The sequence below is a fragment of the Triticum urartu genome, chromosome 5A (assembly GCF_056163025.1).
Source record: "Triticum urartu cultivar PI428250 chromosome 5A, HENAU_Tu73, whole genome shotgun sequence".
Classification (NCBI taxonomy): Eukaryota; Viridiplantae; Streptophyta; class Magnoliopsida; order Poales; family Poaceae; genus Triticum; species Triticum urartu.
Window position 1 is genome coordinate 272,324,889 of NC_141877.1, and position 23,660 is coordinate 272,348,548.

General features: G+C 42.5%; 1 protein-coding gene across 1 annotated transcript; it reads right to left on the minus strand.

Moving 5' to 3' along the window:
* Positions 1 to 6,600: 6,600 nt before the first annotated feature.
* Positions 6,601 to 8,582, minus strand: LOC147971035 (uncharacterized). Its single transcript, XM_087523791.1, has 5 exons — positions 8,466 to 8,582; positions 8,100 to 8,336; positions 7,732 to 7,799; positions 7,212 to 7,653; positions 6,601 to 6,822 (listed from the first exon to the last, which is right to left on the minus strand). Exons 1-5 carry the CDS (start codon positions 8,580 to 8,582, stop codon positions 6,601 to 6,603), a joined length of 1,086 nt encoding a protein of 361 aa, XP_087379917.1.
* Between the last annotated feature and the right edge of the window lie 15,078 nt (positions 8,583 to 23,660).

Here is a 23,660-nt window from a genome sequence, read left to right on the forward strand (position 1 = left end):
AAAGAGGTACTGAGGTGGAAAAAGCTAAGGTTGATGCAATTGAGAAAATGCCATGTCCTAAAGATATCAAAGGTATCCGTTTTCCTTGCTCATGCTAATTTCTATAGGAGATTTATCAAAGACTTTTCTAAAATTTCTAGGCCTCTTACAAATCTTTTGCAAAAGGATATTCCATTTGTTTTTTATGATGATTGTTTAGAAGCCTTTGAAACACTCAAGAAAGCCTTAATATCTGCACATATTGTTCAACCACCTGATTGGAACCTGCCTTTTGAAATTATTTGTGATGCTAGTGATTATGTTGTTGGTGCTATTCTAGGACAAAGAGTTGATAAGAAACTGAATGTTATTCATTATGCTAGTAAAACTCTCGATAGTGCTCAACGAAATTATGCTACTACTGGAAAAGAATTTCTAGCAGTGGTGTTTGCTTGTGATAAATTCAGATCTTACATTGTTGATTCTAATGTTGTTGTTCACACTGGTCATGCTGCTATAAAATATCTTATGGAAAAGAAAGATGCTAAACCTAGACTCATTAGGTGGGTTCTCTTGCTACAAGAATTTGATTTGCACATCATTGATAGAAAAGGAGCGGAGAACCCCGTAGCTGATAACTTGTCTAGACTTGAAAATAACCTTGATGACCCACAACCTATTGATGATAGTTTTCCTGATGAGAAATTAGTTGCAATAAATGTTTCTAATAGTACACCTTAGTATGCTAACTATGCTAATTATATTGTTGCTAAATACATACCCCCTAGCTTTACATACCAACAAAAGAAAAAATTCTTCTATGATTTAAGACACTACTTTTGGGATGACCCACATCTTTATTATTAGACGTTGTGTACCTGAGCATGAACACGGACAAATCCTACAGAAATGTCACTCTAAAGCTTATGGAGGACATCATGCGGGAGACAGAACTGCTCATAAGGTATTGCAATCTGGGTTTTATTGGCCTACTCTCTTAAAGGATGCTCGTAAGTTTGTCTCATCTTGTAATGAATGTCAAAGAATAGGTAATATCGGTAAGCGTCAAGATATGCCTATGAATTATTCACTTGTTGTTGAACCATTTGATGTTTGGGGTTTTTATTACATGGGACCTTTTCCTTCCACTAATGGGTATACTCATATTTTGGTTGCCGTTGATTATGTTAGTAAGTGGGTAGAAGCTATTCCAACTAGTAGTGATGATCACAACACCTCTATTAAAATGCTTAAGGAAGTTATTTTACCAAGGTTTGGAGTCCCTAGATATTTAATGACTGATGGTGGTCCACACTTTATTCATGGTGCTTTCCATAAAATGCTTGCCAAGTATGATGTTAACCATAGAATTGCATCACCCTATCATCCTCAGTCTAGTGGTCAAGTTGAACTTAGCAATAGAGAAATAAAATTAATTTTACAAAAGACTATCAATAGGTCCCAGAAGAATTGGTCTAAGAAATTAGATGATGCACTTTGGTCTTATAGAACAGCATATAAAAATCCTATAGGTATGTCTCCTTATAAAACGGTTTATGGAAAAGCTTGTCATTTTCCTCTTGAGTTAGAACATAAATCATATTGGGCAATTAAAGAACTCAACTATGATTTCAAACTTGCTGGTGAAAAGAGGTTATTTGATATTAGCTCACTAGATGAATGGAGAACCCAAGCTTATGAAAATGCCAAGTTATTTAAAGAAAAAGTTAAAAGATGGCATGATAGGAGAATCCAAACATGTGAGTTCAAAGTCGGAGAATATGTTCTTTTGTACAACTCTCATTTTAGTTTCTTTGCAGGAAAACTCCTCTCCAAATGGGAATAACCCTATGTTATAGAGGAGGTTTATCGATTTGGAGCCATCAAAATAAATAATGCCGAAGGTACTAACCCGAAGGTTGTTAATGGGCAACAAATAAAACATTATATCTCAGGTACGCCCATTAATGTTGAAAGCAATATTATTATCCAAACTATGACACCGGAAGAACACACAAAAGAAACCTTCTGGAACACTCCAAAATCGTGAAAAAGAGGAGAGGTGTGTGATAATGTAAGTAAAGGGACTCCGAAAAATCCGCAAAAATATTTTTTGTCAGTTTTGGAATATTTAAAAAATTAGGAAAATAAGAAACTACCAGGGAGGTGACCCTGGTGGGCACAAGACACCAGGGCATGCCAGGTGCGCCCAGGTGGGTTGTGCCCACCTCGGGTACCTTTCGGACTCCGTTTTTCTTCCGTTTGCTTGTTTCCCAAGATAAAAAAAATATTTATATACCCCCCGAACCTATTGACCACAATATCACGGAAAAATCTTCGGTTTTCTTTTCCTTGCTATTTTGTCAGATCTAATCCATCATGGATGCTTCAAGCTCCTCCAAGGACAAGTTCTTCGATAATGTCATCAACCCATATTTGCGGGAGGTGATGCAGCACCCACAAGATATCCAAATGCGTGAGGGGGTGCTCCACATCCGCAATGTGCAAGGCCCCAAAGGGACTGGATCCATGGAGGCTAGGCTTAAAGCTATGGAGCAGGAAGTCTTCCAGTGTAAGGGGATGGTGGAACATGGACTCAATGCCAATAACCTCATGATCGCGGACTACACCCGTGATCTCAAGGTGGATAGAAAGTCCATGAAGGACATCATCTTCTCCTTCAACGAGCAAATCAACTTCCTCCAAAGCCAGATCTACGATCTCCAAAACCAAGTCTTTGAATACGAGGCAAGGGTTAAAGGTATGAGTTTGGCTGCCAGTTGCAGGACCCGTGAGACTCACTCCTCCTCTTATGATGGCGAGCCTCTGCCATGGAAACCCGAGGATAAGATCGCTTATTCATCACTACCACCTCTTTCTTCATCACCAAAAGAAAATTGAGTATCGGGTATGGGCACTCCCCTTGGCTTGCACCAAGCTTGGGGGAGGTGCCTCGGTATCGTATCACCCCCACTATCTTTTGCCTTTACTTATCTTAGTTCGATCCATAGTTATCTTTTGCTTTAGATGAATAAAAGTTTAGTTCGATACTTTCTCTTTGAGAGTTTGCTTAGTGATCTATTTTTGCAATCATGTGCAAGATATATAATAAAGCATAGTTTGAGTTTTGCTTTCTTTACTTTCATGTTTCAATAAAACAAAAGGAAATAAATGAAAAAGATCATATGTTAATCTTATGGCAAGTAATGACACCACGTAAGGAAAATATAAGTAGAAAATTTTATTGGAGATTGACAAACATAGCATTGGTCAATGATGCAATTCATGAAAGAATTAATAAAGGAAGAGAATATTCACATGCAAATATACTATCTTGGAAATCTTTTGTGATTGTGAGCCCTCATCAAAATATTATATGCCAAAATTGTTGACATTGGACAAGGGAGACAACGTAATTATTTATGTTTGTTCATATTCACATAGAAGTTATATTGTCATAGATCCTTCAACATGTGGTGCTTGACCCCATCTTTGCTAGCCAAAAATTCCGCACCAAGTAGAGATACTACTTGTGCATCCAAAACCCTTAAACCCAAATCTTATTTTCAAGAGTCCACCATACCTACCTAAGGATTGAGTAAGATCCTTCAACTAAGTTGTCATCGGTGCAATAAGGCAATAAAAATTGTTTCTAAAAGTGTTAGATCATTTAGTGTAAGAGAAAATTGAGCGTTGTACAAACTTGTGATGGCAAAGAATAAAAGCGACAGACTGCATAATAAAGGTTGCTATCACAAGGGGCAATATAACGTGATGTTCTTTTGCATTGAGGGATTGAGCATACAAACAAAAAGCGCATGGAAACCTCTGCTTCCCTCTGCGAAGGGCCTATCTTTTACTTTTATGCAAGAGTCAAGGTTCTTCTCTCTATTCCTTTTTATTTTCTCTTTTGGCAAGCATCATGTGGTGAGGAAAGATCTAGGCACATATATCCAGTTGGATATGGGTAGCATGAGTTATTATTGTTGACATCACCCTTGAGGTGAATACGTTGGGAGGCGAAACTATAAGCCCCTATCTTTCTATGTGCCCGGTTGAACCATTTTGCTCATGTGTATGCGGTGAGTGTTAGCAATCAGAGAAGACTATATGATGGTTGAGTATGTGGACTTGCCTAAAGGCTCCGATATGTGACCCTTCCTGAAAAGATGATGAATTGTAGTTGCAAAGTTGACTGAGAACATAGTTTGTTGGTTTCTAATAGAGTTTATGCTTTATACTTTGATGTTGTGATGAATTGTTACTTATTCATGAGAAGTCTATGATAAAAGTTCTATGATAAAAGTTTTATGCTAAATTTGTTGCTGTTATAATAATTTACATGATGCTTCCATGTCTGTATTTTGTTTTTATTCACACCTCTCTCACTCTCTCTAAGCATGTGGACATGTTCTTCGATTTCGGTTTTCGCTTGAGGACAAGCGAGGTCTTAGCTTCGGGGAGTTGATATGTCCATTTTGCATCATGTTTACCTACTATTATTTATAATGTTTTTATGCATAATAATGCTTTTTTGAGTAATTCTAATGTCTTTTCTCTCATAATATGCAAGGTTCACACAAAGAGGGAGAATTCCGGCAGCTGGAAATCTGGACCAGAAAAAGCTACGTCAGGCTACCAAGTCCTTTCACTAGGACATCCGCCGTGACAAATCCACGACAGTTGGCGCCCACTGTGGGTCACTTGGGGGCTTCCTGCTCAATGAGCATAGCTATTCATACCCTCTTGATCCGGTTTATAAGCCGTCTTATTGGTCACTTGGGGGGCTTCCTGCTCAAAGAGCATAGCTATTCATACCCACTTGATTCGGCTTCCATGCCAGAGGTCAATTGGGGGCTTCTTACTCAATGAGTATAGCTTTCATACCCACTTGGTCGGCTTGCATGCCAAATCCGAGTTAAACCTGCCTGTTTGCAACTTGCTACTCCGCTAGGTGACCCGCCGAACTCTTGACAGTTACTCTTTTCAATAAGACCCTGAACTTGTCAAGGTTAAAACGACAGCTTTTGTCACGTGAGAGCCGGCTTACAGAGAGCTAGGATAAACTCACTTGTTGTCGTAGTCTCTCTGCTATGTGGCCTGTTCGTACTCTTGACAGTCAATCTTTTCAATAAGACCCTAAATTAGTTACGGTTAAAACAACGAATTTATGTCACGTGAGAGCCGGCTTACGGGATAAAAGGCTTTCATGCCAAGCTTCTTTGAAGCAAAACTGGAATTTTTCAAAACAAAATAGAGCTAGTCTCTTCTGGTCCTGCGCAGTTTCTGGCTTACAAATTTTAAGGTGCCAGGGTAATTTGCCTTTAAAGAATTCAAGTCATGATTTTTCATATTTACGGGTTAAATACCCATGCTGTATTACCATCATTGCAGTGTCATTATGATATCAGCGTACATGTATGATTTTCATATTTGAATAAAATATTTCAGGTTTCTTCTAACCCACCCAGCCTTCGATTTTAAGTCGTCGGTATATTTCCAGCTTAAATAACCTTTTAGTCTTTTTTTTATCAAAGACCATATATCAGGGTTTTTCAAAGATATTTGTGACCCACCCTCGTGTAAACCACCAGGGCATATGTTGTTTCCTTGTATACGGGAAATATGATGATGCTCGATCTGATTCCCATAATTGATAGTGTTATATGCACAAGTGGCGGGTGATAAAAATCAAGCATGTCAGTTCAAACATTCAATGGATAACACATGCACGATGGCATGGAATAGTATTGTTTCAACTAGCCTATTATATGGCTTTCAAAAGCCCAGATATTAAGAGTTTTCAAAGAAAGCATTCAATGTTGTGATCTGAAAGCCGCCCCTTGGATCAGTTCTGGTCTGGATGAGTGGAAGCTTTCGGGTTATCCTGCGCTGGCTCTTCTTCTTCCTTCATTGTCTGGAAGTCAGATGAGGTCTAGTCGATGCCGGTTAAAGCTTGGAACACAGCCTCGTCATCTATAAGGTTGGACGGATCAACATCAGGAGCAAAAGTGTGCTTACATATTGGAGGAATGAGCTCTACAATTTCATATGCCGGCGCTTTCACTTTTTCGTTCTCCTGGGTATAAGCCGCCTGATACTTAGACAAGTCTGTCTCTTCAGCCAATTTGCTTGCCAGAGGGCGGATCTCTTTAACACATTTAGTAAATTCGCTGGCATCGAAGGGAGACCCGTCTTCTTTGACTCTCGGGCAGCCAGCGGCCAGCTCCTCCGGGTCTAACTTAGCTTGCCATGCCTTGGCCCGGCTTAAAGTAGTAATGGCACCGGCTCGGGCAGATGATCGCTTGATCTCTTCAATCCTCTTGGGCATGAGAGATAGTTTATCAAGCACCTCCCTGATGAGTGAAGGTGGTTGTTTGCTGTGTGAGATGGCCACTATGGCTCGCTGAGTTCATGTGTACTGTTGTTCAACCAAAGTATAGACCGCCTTCAGCTTCACTAACATGTCTGGTCCAAGATTGGAGCTTCTGGGGCATGCATGTGTAAACATATGATAAGTCGCCCGGCGGTTCAAAAGGAATTATTAGTATAAAAGTGTGATGCGATGCCACTTACCAAAGATGGCGGCTGTCATATGATTCACATGCCGCTTTAAACCGGTTAACTCTTCCCTCGCCTGCTTAAGAGCAGCTTTAGCATCTTCAATAGAGCTTCCTTCTTGGTCTCCCATCCGGTTCTTTGTGTGTGGAAGTCCGTCTTCAATTTTTTTGATACTTCCAAGGCAGCTTTCAGTTCGTATTTGGCCTTGGACGTCTCTAATTGTTGCAATTTAATGTTTTGACGCAGATTGACCAACTGAGACTCCTTCATGCTTAGTTCAGCCTGCAAAGGTAATCTAGCAGTACTTAGGAAATATGATATTCCTTCTATTGAAGTCCCAAGCACAGTACAAGTATTCTACTTGGCACTTGGGGCTAATGTGGATCATTTTTTATATAGAATACTTAATGACCCGACTCAATTTTTCAATTTGAGTCGGCTCATGGGGGCTACATATTTGGATTTCTTGCAATATGGTCTTAAGTACCGGCTAAACTATTCAGTTTAAACCGGCCCTTGGGGGCTACTCATTTAAATCTAATGAAGATCAACTGGCCTGGAGAAGCTACAAGATCAAGGATTTTTCTAAGTCTACAGCATTTTCGATTCTTTCATATTCTTTAGACTTGGCGGCTAACATATATTCATATGAGAAGAATTTCAGTGTTTACCTCAAAGCGCTCCTTCATTAAATTAACCGAGTTGGCTTCCGTGTCACAGCTGGAATGAAGGCGGCTTAAATAGCCCACATGAATCTCATTGGCGGTGAAGCCGGCGTAGCTTTCCAAGTCCAATTTCCATTTGCATTTGTCAGCAGCTGAAAATCCTTCCTTGGCGTTGTGCTTTGACAAGACTGTGGGGTTTCTTGGCTCAGTATAGCCAATCCCAGTGACTACAATGTCTTTAGCCTCTTCCTCAGAAGGCTTTACGGGGCTTGGTGGCTTAGCACTGCGCATATCAATGCCCATTGGATCCACTGAGATATTGAGAGTCTTTGGTGGCGGGTCATCAGCAGGAGTATGGTGTGAAGCTTCAGATATGGTTTGCTCAGCGACTTTGGGGTCTTCGTCCGGCTGGTTTATCTTCACTTTCTTGCTTGGTTTGGCTTTTCCACTGAAAATAAGACATATGAAGATGTTAATATGACAATTTGTAAAGTGTTTAAAAAACAAAGAAGTTAAAGGTTCTCACCCAGGAGCAACTTTGAAGAGTGGAATTTGGGTTCTAGTAGAATCGCCAGAAGAGGAGTGAGAGGTTCCCTGATAATTTGAGTCGGAAGGATTAATTGGTTGACGGATAAGACCCGCCTTGGGAAAAGAAAAGTTTAAGTTCTGAGGCACCTCTGCTCGGTGTTTTCGAGGGACCGACGTATTGGGTAAGCCGGAGTGAAGTTCTCCCCCTCCGCTGTTCCGAGTTGTACGTCGAGCCTCATGCTGTTGTTTCTTCAAAATAAAGTTTGGGTCCAAGTAAGCCAAAGGGTGAGAAAACCTTACTTTCCGGGTCACTCGCCGAACTTTCTATCTTGGTAAAGGCTTTGAGTCAGAGGAAATAATAGTTACCTCTGCAGCCTCAGCCTGGCTGGTCTCTGCATCATCCTGAGAGGGGTCAGCGTCAATAAGATCTACAAAAAAGGAGCCAAGGGAATCAAGTTCTACCTCCGACTCATCATCGTTCAATGCAAAGAGTTCTGATGTGTTTGCCTTCTTCTTGGCGGGTTTCTTGGAAGCTTTCGTCTTGTCTCTAGCCTTCTTGCCCAGTTTATCTTGCAATTTCTTGCTCCAGAAAGGAGCGTCAGCCTAAAAAAGAAGCAAACCAAGATGAAGAATGTGCAATGCAGTATGAATAATGATTATAGAAAAATCAGGTTAAAATACTTACGTCTGGAGCCGGGTTAAGAGTGCAGAAGGGGTTTAGCCCTGCTTTACTGCAAGTTCTAAACTCTCGTTGAGTAGCATCTTAGTCATGTCGTTGATCTCCTTCTCTTCCAGACGGATTGAAGAGTAATGTAGCGGGTCTTTGACATCACCAGCATATTCACACATTAAACTGGAGCGGCGGCTTAAAGGTATGATTCTCCAAGCGACCCAGCACCGAACCAGGTCCACTCCGGTCAATCCATTGGCTAGCAAGGCCCTCACCTTTGAGAAGGTAGGCAGATACGTAGCATGTTCAATAGTGGTGAGCCAGTCTGGAAGTGGATGATTCGGGCTAAGCCAGCGATCACAGAAACCCGGTAAAGGATTTTCATCAGATGGAGAAGTATCTTGACAGTAAAACTAGGTATGATTCCAGTCCTTAGGATGACTGGGAAGTGAATCTATGAGAAAGATGGCATCTCTACGCCTTCGGGTTGAAATGCCCCCAAGTTCCAGGCAAGGTCCATCTGTGAACTCAGTCTGGCGGTTTAGATAGTAATACTTTCGAAAAAGATTGACGCTGGGCTCCTCTTGAAGATAGACTTCGCAAAAGACTTGAAAGGTGCAGACGTTGCAGATGGAACTGGGTCCAATATCTTGGGGATGCACATTGAAAAAGTGCAACACATCGCGAAAGAATTTTGAGCCGGACGGTGAGAAATCACGGTTCATGTGGTCAGCAAATACTATGACCTCACCCTCCTTCGGCTCCGGTCTCACCTCTGTTCCTGGGGCTCGCCAGTGAATAACATCTTTGCGGATAGGAAGCCCACTTGAACGTATTCCGTGAGAGTTTGTTCTGTGATAGTGGAGGTGACCCAGTCGCATGAGGTGACAGTCTTGGTCATTTTTAAACAACGGACGCCTAAGAAATATAGTATGATGGATCAGTATTGAGAGGAAGAACCACCCAATGTTTTTAAGGTTCATGTTTAAGTCGGTTGTTTTCATAGTAAAAGGCTATTGATATTCAATGGGTGAGTCGGCTAAAGGTTTTGGCGGGTTACAGAAGATTGACGGTTAAGCCGCCCGGTGATTAATGGCAGGTTAAGTAACTTATCAAGGCAATTGAAATTTCACCAAGTGTTACACAAACAGGTTCCACAAATCTGTTCTAGAATTTTGGATCTATAGCAGGTTCAGAAAAAGGGAATAATTGCTAAACCTAAATATGACAGTGTAAGAACACACAAGTGGATCTTGAATCTCAGGGAGACATGACGCATCTACGATTGGAAAGGGATGTTAAAACTGCTACTACACAAACTTTGCACTACTTTTCAGATTGAACTAAGAGATGGCAGAGAGGCCACGATGAACTCCGGCAAACACCGACAAACGCTGATAAACTAGGGCACCCTAATGTAGATTGGGGGTAAGGAAAGAGGAGTACACATGTTGATGCTGACGAGCAGCGGAAGAGTGCCGCGATCTCTCAACACGATCAGGTTGATGCAGCGGCCTGGGTCGGAGTTGTTGAAGACGGTCGACGGCAGCGGCAGAGCTCAGGTCACGGCATCGCGAGGAAAGAGAAGAAAAGGAAGAGGCAGGGGTAAAAAATGAAGAAGAGGCCCCCCCTGTGGTGTCATGTGAACATTGACTACATGACACTTCACCATATTTGGGCCTAAGGGAATGCATCATGGAGTAGTTATTAGATAATGGGTTGCGAGAGTGACAGAAGCTTAAACCCTAGTTTATGCGCTATTCCGTAAGGGACCGATTGGATCCAAAAGTTTAATGCTATGGTTAGAATTTATTCTCAATACTTTTCTTGTAGTTTCGGATGCTTGCGAGGGGGTTAATCATAAGTAGGAGGTTTGTTCAAGTAAGAACATCACCTAAGCACCGATCCACCCACATATCAAATTATCAAAGTAGCGAAGACAAATCAAACCAGCATGATGAAAGTGACTAGATGAAATTCCCGTGTACCCTCAAGAACACTTTGCTTATCATAAGAGACTGTTTTGGCCTGTCGTTTGCCTCAAAAGGATCGGGCTACCTTGCTGCACTTTTGTTACTATTATCATTACTTTCTCATCACAAATTATCTTGCTATCAAACTACTCGTTACTTACAATTTCAGTGCTTGCAGACATCACCTTGCTGAAAACCACTTGTCATTTCCTTCTGCTCCTCGTTGGGTTTGACATTCTTACTTATCGAAAGGATTATGATTGATCCCCTATACTTGTCGGTCATCATATCACATGTACAATCTTGGTTCAGTTTCCATCTCATTGAAATCATTTTGACATCCATCTATCATATCTCATAATTGAAATATTAGTAATTGCTAGTATAACCTGAACAGACTTTAAGCATTTCTATGATGAGACAATCTCGTCATCGTTAACTCCTTGATCTTGTCATAGCTATTTGTAACAAGTCGAGTATTATGAAACATTTGTATCTTTGTCGGTTTATAGATCCATTGCTATTCTTTATACTCTAAGTCTTCCGGAGGGTTCATCAAGTTCTAACTTGAATTGTGTGTATGGATACTATCTTGATTTATGTTGGCATATAGCCAATTTCCAGAGTCAGGGCCCATTAGCACTTCTTTGTGTATTATAGGTTCATTGTTTGTTCAATAATATCTCGTCTGCACACCATGAAGGTTTCCACGAGTTTGCCCAAACTATATAGTTTAGTTGCAAGTTTGGCTGAAGTCTCTATATCTCATGTAGAGGCTTTCGTATCAGTCGTAGCGGGAAATCCTGGAACTACTTCCAGTGTTTCTTTTTTCTAACCTGATGAGGAAGAATCTATAATCTCGTCAAGTTGCACTATCTTCTCACTCACTCTTTTGTAGATTTTTTTCAAACTTTACTGCATTCTCTGGCAAGACACTTTGCCTCTATGTACTGATAGAGGAATACCCACTTATTTGGGATAACAAACAATGTAGCACTTATTTGATTTGATGGCGCTCCTTTTTCAGTGTAAAAGCCATAGTCTCTAAAGCATTACATTAAAAAGTATTTGGCAAATTTGATTTAATGTCATCAGACAATTGCTAAACTTGTGTCTCGAATATTCTTTCTGCAACCCAATTGTAGAAACATAATTTTTCTTGTCACAATTTATTTTACTTCATTTTGAAACTCTTTTGAAACATTTCAAAGAATCCAGATTTATGTCTCATTAAGTAAATATAAATATCTACTTGAGTCATCCTTCAAGATAGATAAATTCACTTCTTGCAACAACACTTATTAGACTACACACATCAATATGCATGTTTTCAATTATTTTGTTGCTCGTTCTTTTTGGTCTGTGAACGACATTTTAGTTCACTTCACTATCTAGATGAAAGTTTCAATTGTCAGATGATTCATAATCAAGTGACTTTCAAAAATTCATCACTATGGAATTTCTCTATGTGGGTTTTCCAATGTGAATGCAGTGCCACACATATGTGGTATTCTTTTAGTCTTGTGACATTTAGCGTTAGTGTTATGGATGTTTCAATTTTATCATCAATATTCATAACATACAATCTATTCACACTAGGAGTATGGCCTTTTGTTCATAACATCATCCAACTAATGTTCTTTCATGAACAACCTTTTTGAACTGAGTATTATGCAATATGCTAGAGTATACAAAACTCAAAAAATCTATGATGAATAAACATAGAGGTAATACACTGTTGGGAATTCCTGTAACTTTTACAAAGTTTCCACCATGTATTTTAACCTTGTTATTTGATGGCGCTCCTTTTTCAGTGTAAAAGCCATAGTCTCTAAAGCATTACATTAAAAAGTATTTGGCAAATTTGACTTAATGTCATCAGACAATTGCTAAACTTGTGTCTCGAATATTCTTTCTGCAACCCAATTGTAGAAACATAATTTTTCTTGTCACAATTTATTTTACTTCATTTTGAAACTCTTTTGAAACATTTCAAAGAATCCAGATTTATGTCTCATTAAGTAAATATAAATATCTACTTGAGTCATCCTTCAAGATAGATAAATTCACTTCTTGCAACAACACTTATTAGACTACACACATCAATATGCATGTTTTCAATTATTTTGTTGCTCGTTCTTTTTGGTCTGTGAACGACATTTTAGTTCACTTCACTATCTAGATGAAAGTTTCAATTGTCAGATGATTCATAATCAAGTGACTTTCAAAAATTCATCACTATGGAATTTCTCCATGTGGGTTTTCCAATGTGAATGCAGTGCCACACATATGTGGTATTCTTTTAGTCTTGTGACATTTAGCGTTAGTGTTATGGATGTTTCAATTTTATCATCAATATTCATAACATACAATCTATTCACACTAGGAGTATGGCCTTTTGTTCATAACATCATCCAACTATTGTTCTTTCATGAACAACCTTTTTGAACTGAGTATTATGCAATATGCTAGAGTATACAAAACTCAAAAAATCTATGATGAATAAACATAGAGGTAATACACTGTTGGGAATTCCTGTAACTTTTACAAAGTTTCCACCATGTATTTTAACCTTGTTATTTGTTGGTCATTTAGGCCGTATTATTTCTTGCGTCAACTCGCAACAACATGCAATCGAGTCGGTATCCTTGTGATCCACTTTTAACCACAATCCTGGGGAAGTAGTGTTTAACAATTTAATCACAATTCTCAAGAATTACACTTTCCTTGACGGACTTTCTCTACATCTTATAACTTGTATGACATTCATACCTGAGCTGGATATTCCGGTCTTCTTTTCTTTTGCCTTTATACTTCTTATAGTTTTATTTCCAATATTTCTCCTACTCAACAGAAGAACAATCCAACTTTAAGAGTGGCATTAGCCCCGAACTTCCCTAGGCTTGCAAGTCTTAGTACATCCTTCAAAATTGTTCTTTCTCTTTAAGTGCTCATCATCCAAACATGACTGGCGTTCTTCCAGATCTCACACCTTTAGTCTTAAACATAGTTGAACGTTTCACTAGAAATTGAAAATAAAACACTTCTTTAGGCATCACATATCCTTCAGCCTTTGTTTGTTTCCGAAAAGAATTTCCAGTTCCAAGAATATCACATAACTATCTCCAACATTTTGAAGTTCGGGTTTCTCGGAAGCAAGTAGACCATAATGTAATTCTAGCCTTTTGGATCAAAGGACGTGAGTCTTGTCATCCATAGCATCAGTAAGAAAGTGTTATAAGCATGTAGTAGGACAAAAATCCTTCTTGGCACTCTAGAGTAAGATCCTCTCATTACGTTTACCAAGAGTAAAGATTCAACTAGATAAATAACAACTAATCAATTTAAACATGAAAGGTAGAACCGTGAGCCATTATTCTACAACTATAATGCAAACTACACAAAGACATTATTCAAATTAATATGCACTAGTGATTAAACTTACTTAATTCATAATTCTGCTCCTACTCAAATCAGTATCTCTCATAACTGAAAGTGAGTGATTCAACACCCGGATCTGAATCACGGTCATTGACGTGGACATCACTGATGACGTGAATTTTGACCGGTAGGCAAACTTTTGTCGATCATATCTCCATATGACACTTTTTATCTTTCGATGCTTCATGCTCCAAGCTCAGAATGATTCTGCCAGAGCTTCAAGACAACTGAGTGTAATCTGCTTACATGGTCTGACCATCCACCTGTCTAACACCTCACAATATGTTTGTAGTCATGTGGACATGACACACTCCGGAAGGCTACGTGTTATAGACAGTTGCAACACTGGGAAGAGAACCTTTTAACTTGGTATTTACTGTGAGAGATCACCCTAATAATTGAATACTACGCAATCAAAGGGTGCAAAAAACAAAGGGATTAACATTTCAGGAAATTCATAATAGCATGATATGGTATGGCCCTAGGTGCTGGGAAGTCCTCACGGTCTTCTTGAATCTTCAGTTGAAATGTCGTCATGGTAGTAGGAGACATTGTTGTTGTGGTAGCCGTTTCAAAAATGCTGTTGTGGCAGCAATTCCAGAAAACGTTGCTGTGGCAATCGTTTTAAAAACATTGTCGTGGCGATCGTTTTAAAAACATTGCCATGGCATCAATTTCAGAAAACCGCCATGGCACGAATTTTTTAGCCCTTCCTTCATGCGCTTGGTATAGCTGCCACATGTCGGGGTCCTTCGTGCAAGCTTGTCACCATCACCTATAACTTGTAGGCTATCTCTACATCTATTACATTAAAGTGACAATCCCGTGGCTCCAGCCATCATACCGTACAGTGACGTGCATGCCACTTAACATTATAGCATATAACCATCTCATACATAAACTCATTATCAGGATGAAGGCTGCCGGTGTATTAAGAATTGGGTCTTTAATACTCCAGACTTATGCATAGGCAGTAGTACCTTCCCGACGGCAAGGCTTGCCGAAGGATAAGTAAAGACAAATTCAAGACCAAATTACAAAAGTACAAAGACGATCTCCAAGACAGAGATCAGAAATGCTGAAGATATAGCTCGAGGATCCGGCAAGATCCTTGCCGGGGAGAGCTGTAACACCCCGGATGTAACTTTCCCAATTTGTACTCCAACTCTTGCCATTTCCGGTGTTAAGTTAATTTATTTTCTCGGGTTCGGGTTCTTTGTCTCCATGTTTTGTATCGTTGTCATGCATCTCATATCATGTCATCTTGTGCATTGCATTTGCATACGTGTTCATCTCATGCATTCGAGCATTTTCCCCGTTGTCCGTTTTGCATTCCTGCGCTTCGTTCTCCTCCGGTGGTCAATTCTACCTTTCTTTCGTGTATGGGGATTAAATATTTCCGGATTGGACCGAGACTTTCCAAGCGGCCTTGGTTTACTACCGGTAGACCGCCTGTCAAGTTTCGTACCATTTGGACTTCGTTTGATACTCCAACGGTTAATCGAGGGACCGAAAAGGCCTCGTGTGTGTTGCAGCCCAACACCCCTCCAATTTGACCCAAAACCCACCTAAGCTTTCTCCATCATCTAGAGCGTTTGATCACGATCTCGTGGCCGAAAACCGCACCTCATTTGGACTCTCCTAGCTCCCTCTATGCCTATAAATAGGTCCTCCTCGAAAATCTCGGATCCCCCTCCCCGAAACCCTAAAAATCCACCTCACGCCACGCCGGACGTGTCCGTTCCGGCCGGACACGCCGCCGCCGCCGCCCGCCCGCGCCTATCAGACGCCGCCACGTGTCCACGCCGCCGCCTCCCACCGCGCGGCCCGGGAAGCCCAAGGCCGGCCCCCACAGGCCCAGTCGCCGCCGCCCGCACCCGCGTCGCCTCGCTGCCGTCTCCTCCCGAGCCGGCGCCGCGCCCCGCCTCCTCCGTTGCGAGCGCCGCCGCCCGCCATCGCCGCCGTCCACCAACGTCGCGGCCGCGCCGCCCCTGCCTCCCAAACGCCGCGGCCACGCCGCCCTTGCCTCCCCGCGCCGAGCCCGGCTGCTCCCTCGCCTCGGCCTCTCCCTCCTACTCCGGCGCCGCCCTGCGCCCTCCTCCGGCGAGCTTTGGATCCATCCGGCTACAGTGCCCCGACCGCGCCTCGATTTCCGCGCCGGGTCAAACCCTAGATCTCGGGGTGATTTTTTTTCACTAAGTCCCGGAGATTTTCTAGTCCAAGTGCTCATGTTCATAGCACCGTAACTTTGCATCCGTAGCTCCGATTCATGCATATAGCATATCAAAATGTTCACCTCAGAGAGTACATCATTTTATTCCATTGCATCATTTTCATTTGAGTTCATCTTGATGCCCGAGATGCTGTTAGAAGAAGGCTACTTGAGATAATTGACAGATCTGCTGCTCCATTTAGGTTTTTGTCATTTTTGCCATGATTAACGTGTGCATGATATGCCCTGATGTTCTACATATGTTTTGCTAAGGGTTTTGTCATCTTTCTAGAGGTGCAACCCATGTATTTTTGTGATGAGTATGGTGACTAGTGCAAGCTTGCAAAGTGAGGCACTCGGTAATTCTGTTTTCAGGGACTTAGCAATTCCACTAAGTCCTGGAACTGTTTATCTCATATTTCCTTATGTTCCTGTTGTTTCCTAGTGATCCGTGCCTCTTTTGAGAATAATCAGTAAGGATGTTTTGTTAATCTTGTAGTTCTCTATCCATCCATGTCTTTGTTTGCAATTATGGAGCACCCTAGCTTGAGTCAATCGAGCTCTACTTTTGCTACATCGTGAATCTGGGCAGATTGTCAACTTGTTTGCAATTTTGCCGATGATGTTGTAGTTGATCCGTGCATGCTATGCTATTGTTCTTGCCATGTCTAGCTTGCATTTTGAGTGTTCTTGATAGATGTATGCTTGTCTTTCCATGACTTTCTCCGTAGTGAGTGCATCGAGCTCGTAAACATGCCCACTTGAGATATGTTTCAGCATGTGCCAGTTTTCACTAAGTCTGAAAACTGATTATGTTTTTGCTATGTTCATATGCTTGCAATTGTATTTTCTTATCCCTTTTGGCTCAACGTCACTAAGGGACTTTTGTTAAGCTATTTGAGTATCTCCATGCCATGTTTTACTTTGCCATGTTCAGGTCCCGTAGCATGTAGTTTTGTTGCTCCGAAGAGTGCTACCTGATCTGAAATTCCAGACAAGTGTTAATTTCACTAAGTCTGAGATCTGTTTTCCATATGCATTTTTGCCATGCTTGTTTGAACCTGTTAATGGATGAATTGGACATAGCTCAGTGCTATACTTTTGTTAAGCTTCTTGAATGCATCCCTGCCATGTATTTTGTTGTCATGTTTGGGGTGCTGTAGCATGTTCATCTCATTGCATTTAGATGGCTACTTGCTGTAAATCGCAGACCGGTGTCATTTTTGAATCGCTTGCCATTTCCAAATCGTAACTCCGATTCCGGTGTTCTTTATATCATTTTCAAGCGATTTCATCTCATCTTTCCAGTGGCACACTTGGATTGCCAAGTTGAGGCCAGGTTCATGTATTTCCTGTCATATCTTGCATTATGCATCCCGCACCGCATCCCGCATAGCATACCATCTTTGCATCATTTTGTTTGAGTCTTGCACGTGGTTGATTGTGCCTTTGTTGCTTGTTTGTCTTGTTGGGTAGAGCCAGGAGACGAGTTCGCTAACGAGGAGCCCATTGAGTTTGCTTTCGAGGATCCAGTCAACTCTAACAACTGTGCAGGCAAGATGATCATACCCTCGAAATCACTACTATCTTTGCTATGCTAGTTTGCTCGCTCTTTTGCTATGCCAATGCTACGATGCCTACCAATTGCTTTCAAGCCTCCCAAAATTGCAATGTCAAACCTCTAACCCACCATGTCCTACCAAACCGTTGATTGGCTATGTTACCGCTTTGCTCAGCCCCTCTTATAGCGTTGCTAGTTGCAGGTGAAGATTGGAGGCCGTTCCTTGTTGGAACATTTATTTACTTGTTGGGATATCATTATACTGCTATGTTATCTTAATGCATCTATATACTTGGTAAAGGGTGGAAGGCTCGGCCTCTCGCCTAGTGTTTTGTTCCACTCTTGCCGCCCTAGTTTCCGTCATATCGGTGTTATGTTCCCGGATTATGCGTTCCTTACGCGGTTGGGTTATAATGGGAAACCCTTGATAGTTCGCCTTGATTAAGTCTTTTCCAGCAATGCCCAACCTTGGTTTTACCATTCGCCACCTAGCCTCTTTTTCCCTTGGGTTTCCGGAGCCCGAGGGTCATCTTATTTAACCCCCCCACCCCCCGGGGCCAGTGCTCCTCTGAGTGTTGTTCCGACCGAGTAGACTGCAGGGACACCTCAGGGCAACTTGAGGTTTGGTTTTACTCATAGGATGTCTTATCTGAGTGTGCCCTGAGAACGAGATATGTGCAGCTCCTATCGGGATTTGTCGGCACATTCGGGCGGTGTTGCTGGTCTTGTTTTAACCTGTCGAAGTGTCTTGAAGAACCGAGAAACCGAGTCTGATCGGAACGTCTTGGGAGGAGGTCTACTCCTTCGTTGACCGTGAGAGCTTGTCATGGGCTAAGTTGGGACTCCCCTGCAGGGATTTGAACTTTCGAAAGCCGTGCCCGCGGTTATGGGAAGATGGGAATTTGTTAATGTCCGGTTGTAGATAACTTGAACCTTAACTTAATTAAAATGGATCAACCAAGTGTGTTACCGTGATGGTCTCTTCTCGGCGGAGTCCGGGAAGTGGACACGGTGTTGGAGTAACGTTTGCGCAGGTTGTTCTCTAGTTTCTCGCTCGCGCTTTGCCTCCTCTTCTCGCTCTCTTTTGCGAATAAGTTAGCCACCATATATGCTAGTCGCTTGCTGCAGCTCCACATATTTACCTTGTCATACCTGATGAGCTTAAATAGTCTTGATCACGAGGGTGCGAGATTGCTGAGTCCCTGTGGCTCACAGATTACTATTACACCAGATGCAGGGCCTGATGATTCCGCTCTAGCAGACGTGTATGAGCTCAAGTGGGAGTTCGACGAAGACTCTCAACGTTACTATGTTTCCTTTCCCGATGATCAGTAGTGGTGCCCAGTTGGGGGTGATTGGGACCGTTGTCGCATGTTGGGTTATCTTTTATTTTGGCGCCGTAGTCGGGCCATGAGTGTTTGGATGATGTAATGTTATTTATGTACTTGATTGACGTGGCGAGTGTAAGCCAACTATGTTATCTCCCCTTTATTATTTATATTACATGGGATGTTGTGAAGATTGTCTAACTTGCGACATATGCCTTCAATGCGATTATGCCTCTAAGTCGTGCCTCGACACGTGGGAGCTATAGTCGCATCGAGGGTGTTACAAGTTGGTAATCAGAGCCTTCCCCGACCTTAGGAGCCCCATTGCTTGATCGTTTTTAGCGGCCGAGTTGTGTCCAGAAAAATGTTTTGAGTCATTTAGGAATTATATATCGGAGAGTTTAGGAATTCTTTTTACTTCCCAGTCTCCTCATCGCTCTGGTAAGGCATCCTGACGTAGAGTTTTGACTCTTCTCTTCTCAAATTTCACTAAATTTTTTTTAGGATCACGCGGGTATCTTGGAATCGTTCCGATGGTTTTATGATGAGAACATTGTCTTGGTGCCTCCTGTCAGGGGTTTTGTGGAAGTGTCCCGGGGAGTTGAGCTCTGAGGTGTTGTCATCATACTTTTATCATTGTAGTTCTGGAATACTTGAGTTTAGTACGCCGACATCGAAAATCTATTGTATGCAATTCGTTGGTGAGATAACCTCGATGCCACCCAGTACTGGGGCGGGAGTTCGGGAGTATCACCATAACTTGTATAACGGATGCTTTTCGAAGGTTGAGGTAGATGGTTTCCGAAGGTTTCTTGGTTATGTGTTGAAGGATGGATACAGCTGGATGTAGGATTTGCTAGTTTGGGTGAGATATTATGCTTCCCCTGTATCCCCAACACCTGATTGCATAACCGGAAAGGTTCGGGAGTTTCATAGGTGGGAATTCTAGTAGCTCTAGTTCTTCTTCCACGGATATTGGTTTGAGATTGGTATTTCTTACCGAATATTCGTTCTTGATCCGTACCTTGTTGATTTATTTCTCTACCTTAATTCTAAGTGGCTTCTCAATTTATGGATATGTGACCATTTCAAGAGGAATGCATTCGTTCATTTTGTTCGGATGTGAAGACTATATGTTGCAATTTTCATTCCATTGGATTCAGCTTCAATAGTTGTCCATCAATGTGCTAATGGATGTCAACCTCTTCAGGATGGCTCCTCCAACGTGCACGACTCTGAATCCTAATCCGCCACCACCTCCACCTCCCCCGGAGGCATGGCAAGCTGTGATGGCCGCAACCAATGAAAACACACAGTTGATCATGCAAATTCTTCAAGAGCGCTATCAAGGCAACCAAGGGAATCAATGCAACAATCAGAATCACTTTGCTACACTCAACCAGTTCCTTCCTAACGGGCCAAAGACTTTCAGCAATTGTGTTGAGGCAACCGATGCTGATGATTGGCTAGTGGATCTGTGCAAGCATTTCGAGTGCAGTAACGTTAGGCCTGAGGACTTTGTCAAGTTCGCCTCCTTCCAACTCAAAGATTAAGCTACAGAATGGTTCCAGCAGTACAAGGATTCCAGAGGTGGACATGTTATCACTTGGGATGATTTCCGTCGAGATTTCCGAGCTCATCATATTCCCCAGAGCGTGGTTGAAAGCAAGCGTGAGGAATTCCGCAACCTGAAGCAAGGCTCTTTGTCTATCTATGACTACAACAAGTTGTTCCAGAAGCTCGCCCGCTTTGCCAAGCAGGACGTCCCTGATGAGAAGAGCATGATATATCAGTTCAGGGGTGGTCTCAGAGAAGAAATTCAGCTAGCTCTTGTTCTCTTTGAACCCTTGAGATACCATGAGTTCTACAACATGGCATTGAAGCAAGTGGCTGCTCAGTTGAGGTGTGATGCTTCCATGAAGCGAGTCGGAGATGTTACTCCTTCTTCCTCTACCCAAGTGGCCAAGCAGCAGAAGTATTGGCTTCCTCCTCCTCCGTTTCGTCAGCCGTATCAGCAGAAGAGCAAAGGTGGCAGTGGTTCTTCCCACCCACCCAACCCTGGCTTTCAGAACAAGACTTCGTCTCAAGCTCCAAGATCGAGTGCTCCGTATCACCGTCCACTTTCAGAGGTCACATGCAACAAGTGCCAACAGAAGGGTCACTATGCCAACAAGTGTTTCAACCAGAGGCGTCTTCCTCCTCCTCCTGTCAGATCGGCAAGTACAGGTGTGGTCAAGCATAATCCCAAGCACGCCAAGGTCAATTTGATGAATGCAGCTCAGGCAGAGGACTCGTCGGATGTGATCATGGGTAACCTTCCTGTTAACAATGTTCCTGCAAAAGTTCTTTTTGACACTGGTGCATCGCATTCCTTTTTGTCATGCCCTTTTGCATCGAAGCACAATGTTGAGACTGAGTTCATGCCCAAAGTCATGCAAGTTGTTTCTCCCGGCAAGCTTTTGACTTCTAGTTTGGTTGCTCCCAATATCTCTATCACATTGGGTGACTACAAGTTTCTCTCTTCTCCGGTGGTTCTTGGTAACTCGGATATTGATCTTATTCTCGGAATGGATTGGCTTTCTAAGCACAAGGCACATCTTGATTGTGCTGCAAGGTAGATTCAATTGACTCATTTGTCTGAGGATGTAATTGTCTTTGCCGCTCATGATGATACCATCCGTCTGTTTTCTCTCAATGAGAAGGGTGAATTGGTTTCCATCTCGCAAATTCCAGTCGTTTGCGAATATCAAGACGTCTTTCCAGAATTGCTTCCAGGAATGCCTCCACACCGGCCAGTTGAATTCGTTATTGATCTTGAGCCTGGCACGGAACCTGTGTGAAAACGTCCTTACAAGCTCGGACCTGAAGAGTTGAAGGAGCTGAAGAAGCAACTCGATATTCAAGAAAGAATGGGTCTCATCCGGCCTAGTTCTTCTCCATGGGGTTGTGGTGTTCTTTTTGTGAAGAAGAAGGATGGAACGGACCGACTTTGTGTTGATTACCATCCAGTGATCATGAACGAGGCTCACAATTCTCTCCTCTCCATCCACCCTGGGAGCACGAAGATGTATCAGGACCTTAAGCAAGCTTATTGGTGGACTCGAATGAAGCGCGAGATTGCTCAATTCGTGAATGAATGTGATGTCTGCAGAAGAGTGAAGGCAGAACACCAAAGGCCAGCTGGTCTCCTCCAACCTCTTGCCATTCCAGAATGGAAGTTTGACCACATTGAAATGGACTTCGTGACTGGGTTTCCAAAGTCCAAGCGTGGCAATGGTGCTATATTCGTTGTCATCGACAAACTCACTAAAGTGGCTCACTTTCTGCCTATCAAAGAGTCGATCACTGCATCTCAATTGGCGGAACTCTATACCTCTCGAATTGTCTCACTGCACGGTATTCCTCAAGTGATCTCTTCAGACCGTGGCAGCATCTTTACATCCAAGTTTTGGGATTCTTTTCAGAAGGCCATGGGCTCCAACATCCGCTTCAGCACAACTTTCCATCCTCAAACTAGCGGTCAAGTCGAGCGTGTCAACCAGATTCTTGAAGATATGCTCAGGGCTTGTGTGATCTCCTTTGGCATGAAGTGGGAGGATTGTCTTCCTTATGCTGAATTCTCCCACAACAACAGTTTTCAAGCAAATTCGGGCAAGGCCCCATTTGAAATTCTATATGGCAAGAAGTGCCGTACCCCTCTCAACTGGTCTGAAACCGGTGAACGTCAGCTTTTGGGTAATGACTTAATCACAGAGGCAGAAGAAATGTGCAAAGTCATTCGTGATAACCTCAAAGCAGCCCAACCCCATCAGAAGAGCTACTATGATAGTAAGCACCGTGATTTGGCTTTCGAGATCGGAGATCATGTTTACCTCCGCGTCTCTCCTATGAAAGGTACTCATCGCTTCGGTATCAAAGGGAAGCTTGCCCCTAGATACGTGGGACCTTTCAAGATTGTCAGCAAGAGAGGCGACCTCGCCTATCAACTCGAGCTTCCTTCAAACTTTGCAAATGTTCATGACGTGTTCCATGTCTCTCAGCTTCGAAAGTGCTTCAAGACTCCTAACCGCACCGTCAACTTCGAGGACATTGAGCTCCAAGAAGATCTCTCTTATCGTGAGCACCCAGTTGCTATTCTTGAAGAGACTGAACGCAAGACTCCCAACAAGTCAATCAAATTTCTCAAAGTCAAGTGGTCACACCATTCCGACCGTGAAGCTACCTGGGAACGCGAGGATCACCTCCGTTCTGAGTACCCGGCGTTCTTTCAGTCCTAGATCTCGGGACGAGATCCTTTCGTAGTGGTGGAGTGTTGTAACACCCCGGATGTAACTTTCCCAATTTGTACTCCAACTCTTGCCGTTTCTGGCGTTAAGTTATTTTATATTCTCGGGTTCGGGTTCTTTGTCTCCGTGTGTTGTATCATTGTCATGCATCTCATATCATGTCATCTTGTGCATTGCATTTGCATACGTGTTCATCTCATGCATTCGAGCAATTTCCCCGTTGTCTGTTTTGCATTCAGGCGCTTCGTTCTCCTCCGGTGGTCAATTCTTCCTTTCTTTCGTGTATGGGGATTAAACATTTCCGGATTGGACCGAGACTTGCCAAGCGGCCTTGGTTTACTACCGGTAGACCGCCTGTCAAGTTTCGTACCATTTGGACTTCGTTTGATACTCCAACGGTTAACCGAGGGACTGAAAAGGCCTCGTGTGTGTTGCAGCCCAACACCCCTCCAATTT